General features: G+C 39.2%; 1 protein-coding gene across 3 annotated transcripts in view; it reads left to right on the forward strand.

Moving 5' to 3' along the window:
• Nucleotides 1-1751, forward strand: part of ANKHD1 (ankyrin repeat and KH domain containing 1) — a 123587-nt gene extending 121836 nt beyond the window's left edge. For 2 of the 3 annotated variants that reach the window (XM_035014290.1, XM_035014288.1), the window contains 3 exons: nucleotides 204-379; nucleotides 826-990; nucleotides 1260-1751. In XM_035014290.1, coding sequence (XP_034870181.1) covers nucleotides 204-379; nucleotides 826-990; nucleotides 1260-1319 — 401 coding nt within the window. In that variant the 3' untranslated portion in view covers nucleotides 1320-1751. The remainder of the gene's footprint in view (nucleotides 1-203; nucleotides 380-825; nucleotides 991-1259) is intronic. The other variant, XM_035014289.1, reaches the window with a different exon arrangement.
• Nucleotides 1752-6000: the final 4249 nt, after the last annotated feature.

Here is a 6000-nt window from a genome sequence, read left to right on the forward strand (position 1 = left end):
GTAGAGTATTTGGGGTATTCAAAGGACTTCACTCAGTTTTCCAGGAACTGTTTTTTTCGATTTGCAAAGATGGTCATGAACATGCACTGAGCTCTTCAGAGGAATGAGTGTGATAAAATTTAGTATGGAAAAAGTTCAAGTAGTAATATTTTGTCATTTTACTCAAATAAGTATCAAACCCTGTCCTCAATTCTTCTTTCCAGAAGGCTTATCAGGTTGGTCACAGTCTGTGATAGGGAACCATCCAATGCATCAACAATTGTCAGACCCAAGCACATTCTCCCAGCATCAACCAATGGAAAGAGATGATTCTGGAATGGTAGCCCCCTCTAACATTTTTCATCAACCTATGGCAAGCAGTTTTCTGGATTTTTCTAAAGTGAGTCAACAAACATCATTGTAACTTGTTTAACATTTTGCCAGCTAATGTTAAGGAATAGTTTGTATTGAAATAATTCTCCCTTTTGGTGTAACAAGTTTGTTTCCATGACTTGGCCAGATCTTTTAGTAGAGTTTCCCTTCTCTTAGCACAAGCTTATTGATGAAACTAAAATATGGAAAAGTTGAGGGTATTCTATGTGTTCATTAAAGCTGGGAAATTTCCTGATGATTTGATACTGGATTTAGTTGGGGGTATTTTCTTCTTATTGAAAAGTGTTGCTAATGCAGGTAAACCACTTTTGGTTTTTCAATACTGTATGATGCTATATTTTAAAGGATCCTCAGGAGTTCTGTGGATGAAGGGAAATTAGAGAGATCTAAGCTGGTATTACGGAATCATCATTTCACTTCAGGATTAAACTTTTCTTTCGCTTTCTTTCATAGGGTCTGCCAATTTCCATGTATGGAGGCACCATAATACCCTCTCATCCTCAGCTTGCTGATGTTCCAGGTGGACCTCTGTTTAATGGACTTCACAACCCAGATCCTGCTTGGAACCCTATGATAAAAGTTATTCAAAATTCTACTGAATGCACTGATGCCCAGCAGGTAAAATAGACTTAGTGCTCTCTTATTTTGTCATGTCATTCTTTTAATTCTTTGGGTAATGCAAATTCTGAATATCAAGTCATGACATCTGACCACCTTCATCTGAATTAAGTTTTTCAATATCAATATGATGCTACTAAACATTTTATCTCATGTATATGTATTCTTCCTAGGCAGAAACAGTGAATTGCCATTGCATTTATATATTCATTTTGTAAATGTCTAAAGATTCCTAATTAGAAATTCCAATTTTTCCTCCCCCTTTTCAGATTTGGCCTGGCACGTGGGCTCCTCATATTGGAAACATGCATCTCAAATATGTCAACTAAGTTAGAAGGTCTTATTCTTTAGCCTTGTTTGAGAAACCTATGACCTTGGAAGAACCCTGGGGATTTTTTTTTTTTTTTTAATGTGCCTAACTAAGAAATTTTCTCTGAGGCGTTAGCAATGGAAATTTGATTGCCCATTGTATAAGAACAAAGTGATTTCCTCTCCACCTGATTATGTTCTCTGGTTAGTTTAGCCATTTTGAACTTAGTGCTTTTGGCTAAACATACTGAATGCTACTTGTATGCAGAAGAGAATTAGATGATTACATGTTTCAACCTTTTAGGGTGGAAAATACATGTACAATTGTTTACATACTTAAAAGGAAAAAGTTGAGTAAATTTCTTGTCATATAGTGGCTCTACTTAATGTAGCCTGTATTAATGTGAAATATTTACCAGAATATTCAATAAAAAGATGAACAGTGTTTAGAAGTGGGGTGTGATCCTTTCAGTGGTCATGCAGGTATTACCCAGTCCACAATCCTATGGAACCAAGTTGTTAATACTGTTATTTCTAACAGGCATCTCACATTTTACACTTTGGAGATCATTTTTAGACTGCCTTGAGAAAGCGTTTTGAAGACTAGTTATCTACCTATTCTGTGTTAAACATTCCTTATTTTCTTGTTCTCTTCCATATCATTTTATAAGTAGGAAAGTTTCAAGCCCCTGCAATGTGTCTTACGTGACTTTAGCAGATAGGCCTTTGCTGGGGTTAGCTCCTTATGGATCATGAGTGACAATAAGGACCATGGGGTTGCAATCAGATGATCCTGAACAAACCTAGGGACACCCAAATCCTCAACTTCAAGTTCTTTTGTGCTTCCTGACTTTTCTCTAAAGACTTACTTGGTTACAGTGTTTTATGTTTTATTTGGGTTGGGACATAGGAGTGGTGGGAGTGCCTCCTGTAATACTGTGGTATTGTTGAATCAGCGGAGTAATCTTTATAAATATGTGGCTAATTCTGGGCTTAGTTCCACAGCCCCAAGTACAAAGAGCCAATATGTTTAACAAGCTAAACACAGGAACACTAGAATGGATTGCCTTGGCCAAACTATAGGCTATGCCAAGAATCTGATGCAATAGAGAAGGAAAAACAACCCTCTGAAAAGAACAGTCATCAACTTTTTCATGTTTTAATATAGTGGAGTTTCCTGGTTTTATGTATAGGCACTCTAGAAAAGAAAACAAGAAAATGCTTCAGGCCGATAGAGAAGTCAAAACACATATCAAGGCAAAGAAGAATGTACAAAAAAATAGTAACTAGCGGCAGAGCCTAACCAGCAGCACTTTTCAACTTCCATACCACCCGGAGTTCTTAATCTTCTCTGCCTGGCTCCTAAAGCCACCACTAAATGAGACACCCAAGTTCTGTCTTAGACATGCCTGGTTCTTTTGTCTTCCATATCATCTTACATATGAGAACTTCTTTAACCTCATTTCTTGTTTTCTATTTTGAATGGATTTGAAAAGTATCACAGGTGTTGAAGTTACCGCTTCTTTAGTGCTTGATGACCACATCAAGTATTCTCAAGAGACCCCTTGGATCGCCTGTATATCTTGCTGTTTCTATTTACCACTAACAACAACAACAACAAAAATCACCTAATATTAGTGAAATGAATGAAACTACTCTTAATGAAACATACACTAGTGAGAGATAATATTAAGTAAATTATTCAGTGGGACAAAAATGTTTTCCTGTCTTAACAGTCTACAATACATTTGAATTATCTGGGAGAGCCCTTAACCCTATCTTCTGCACCTTGAGGATAACAGAATGAGAAATTTTATCTCAGGTCAGGAACTAGAACCCATTAGAAGAGGGGACAATTAGGAGAAATCCCTAGGAGGATTAGGAAGAAACAGGAGCTGTGCAGTCCATGGCGGTTTCTCAGGATACCCGCCTCCTTGCCCTCTTACCGGCACTGCCTTCTTTTCTTTCTGTTTGGATCCCTCCTCCCCAACCCATTTTTCCTGCCATAATCTCTTCTTCCTCTGTCTTGCCTCTTCCTGGCATTACTTTACTGCTCTTTTACCAACCTGAACCTTGGATTAAACCTAGCTCAGGTAAGAACTTAATTGCTTCAAAAATATACGAGGGATTTGGAGGGAGGCAGCATGGGTACAGTGGAATAAGACAAGCCTAAATTCTGTTTTCGTTTCTTTTCGCTTGAAGCTCTATGACCTTAGGCAAGTCCTTTTTCATTTCTGGCCTTCACTTTCCTCATCTGAAAATAAAACTGAACATAAATGAACTCAAAAGAGTCTCCTAGTGCTAACACAGATTTTCTCCTTTTTCTTGTGAATGAGAATATACGGGATGGGAATACTGGAAGCCAATAGAATGTTTACATTCCTGAGGTTTGAGAGCCCCTACCATTGGTTCTCACATGGAATCAGAAGCTGCTGTTGTGTGGGACAGTACTGATTTTGAGATTTTAATAGAGGCAGAAGAAAATTTTGCACATTCATAGTGAGACCTCACGTCATTAAGAAACATCCTGTTGAGGCATAGATTAAACCCCATGAGAATAACAGCTCTTTCAAGGAATAAAACTATATCAACGAGGTTTCTGGACCCACTTATTTCAAGTAGTAGTGTAATAAAATTCCACCACCAATAAAATTATTGATGTTTTAAGACCCTTTAAACCTATTGTGGCTACAGTGTGCTGACTTGCCCTTTTATAGGCCAGTCTGCTTCCTTCAGTCCCTGCTCTCAAAGGGGAAATCCCATCACCTCAGCTAACCAGACCGAAGAAGAGAGTTGGACAGCCAATGGTGGCCTCTCCTAACCAGAGGTAAGAAATCTCAGGACTTGGAACTGTAATTTTCATCTCTTCTTGTAGGTTCTGGCCAAATCCTCCTCCCATCCTCAAGGTTAGCCCATGAGGGGACTGTCCTCAGTTTGAGGTGTCTTGTAGAAGGGGAAAGGCTAGTCATATTATAGTTTCAAGCCAAACAAAAAGGAGTAGTTAGTATACTTGATTCTATCCTACTGTTCAAGACCTTTGGACCCCATTGTAAACCCAGGAAGTGGCAAATAAGCCTGTAGAAAAACAGCTTCTGAACATCTTGTTCCCTAGCCCTAGATCGCTTCTACCAAGAAGTGTCATTGGTTATGACATCTTCCCAGTGGATCCTGTCCTGGGGTGAGGGGCTCTGATAACACTGTATTTTCTATTCATCCTTAAAGACTTGTCACCATTTGCCATCAGGCAGATTCTTCACCTCTACTCTATTCTGTAGCAAATGAGTGAGAGAAAGATGATTTTAAGTATCCAGAACTTACGTGTATTAAGACCACTTCCAATCTAAGACCTAATTTGGAAAACAGGATCATGAATCTCACCACCAGACTGCCAATCTGTTTCGATTACTTTCACCTCCTGTTTTATCTTCATGCTATTGGTAAAAGTCCAAGTAGCTTGTCTGGTAGCAAAGACCTGATATTCCCTTAAAGGCTTAATCATATCTCTGGGGTTGGAGCCTGGGCATAGGTCTTTTTCTTTTCTTTCTCTTTTTTTCTTTTTTGTGTGCTTGTCTGTTTTAAGCTCCCATATTCTAATGGGTAATCTGTGTTGAGCCTCTGATTTAAACTCTCGGTCCCTCATCCAGATTGCATGCATGATGTATCTGGCTTTCTAAGGCCAACAGCCTATCTCTAGTTCCCCAGCCCTTAGCGCACACAGCACCTCAAGAAAAGTTTTATAGTAGTAGTAGTATTTATTTTTAAAAAAAGGCCACAGTATTATAGTAGTATAATATATAGTATATAGTAGTAACTACTGCTGTCATTTTGTAGTAGAAATTAACAGAAAGGTGACCTCACTTCCACAGGGATCCTTCTTGAAAACTTTTGACACTTCTCAGTCTCTTTTGGTGAATCCTCTTCCTCCACTACCTCTTAAATAAATGTTGATGTGCTCAGGCCTCTTCGTAGGCTATATCTTCTGTCCAGGTGATCTCATCCCTTACTCTTGGATTTCACTCCACCCAGATCTGAAGCACTAGCCCATATTTCTCCCCCTGAGCTTCAGACCTATGTATCTAGCTGCTTACTGTGCTGTTCCATCTCAGCATTCCACAGATACTATACATTCCCCAATATAAGATATGCTTCTCTTGTTTTCCCTGTTATATTAGGGAGTACTACTATGACCAAGACTTTTTTTTTTTTTTTCCCTCTACCAAGACTTTCAAGTCAGAAGACTGGAAATTATCCTAGCTTAGTTCCCTCTCTCTCACCCCACCCTTCATCAGTCACCTTCTCTTTCCCCTTCTGTGTATGGGGATCCTGACCACTTCTCTCCATCCTCATAGCCACTGCCCTTTGGTCCACCCCATTTCACTATGCTAGAATCTTCACCTTCAGTCTCACTGTCCTCCATCTTATTCCTCACTCCCCCCAACCAAACTTACCTCAAAAACGGAGTTGTGATAGACAGCTCCCCACAATCTGCTCCCAAGCCTTACCCTCCAGCACTGTCAGGACCCTTCTTCTAGGTATACACCACTTTGTAAGAGGTTCAGAAACATTTGGAACAATAAAATATAAATATCCTTGTTACTCTAAGGACCTGCAGACCTAAGGGACTGCATCATCTGGGATCTTATGAAAAACTTAGAATCTCAGGTCCCACCCTAAACTTACCATATCAAAATCCTCATTTAC

This window comes from Mirounga leonina, unplaced genomic scaffold (assembly GCF_011800145.1).
Source record: "Mirounga leonina isolate KUSES-001 unplaced genomic scaffold, KU_Mleo_1.0 Mir_168, whole genome shotgun sequence".
NCBI classification, from domain to species: Eukaryota; Metazoa; Chordata; class Mammalia; order Carnivora; family Phocidae; genus Mirounga; species Mirounga leonina.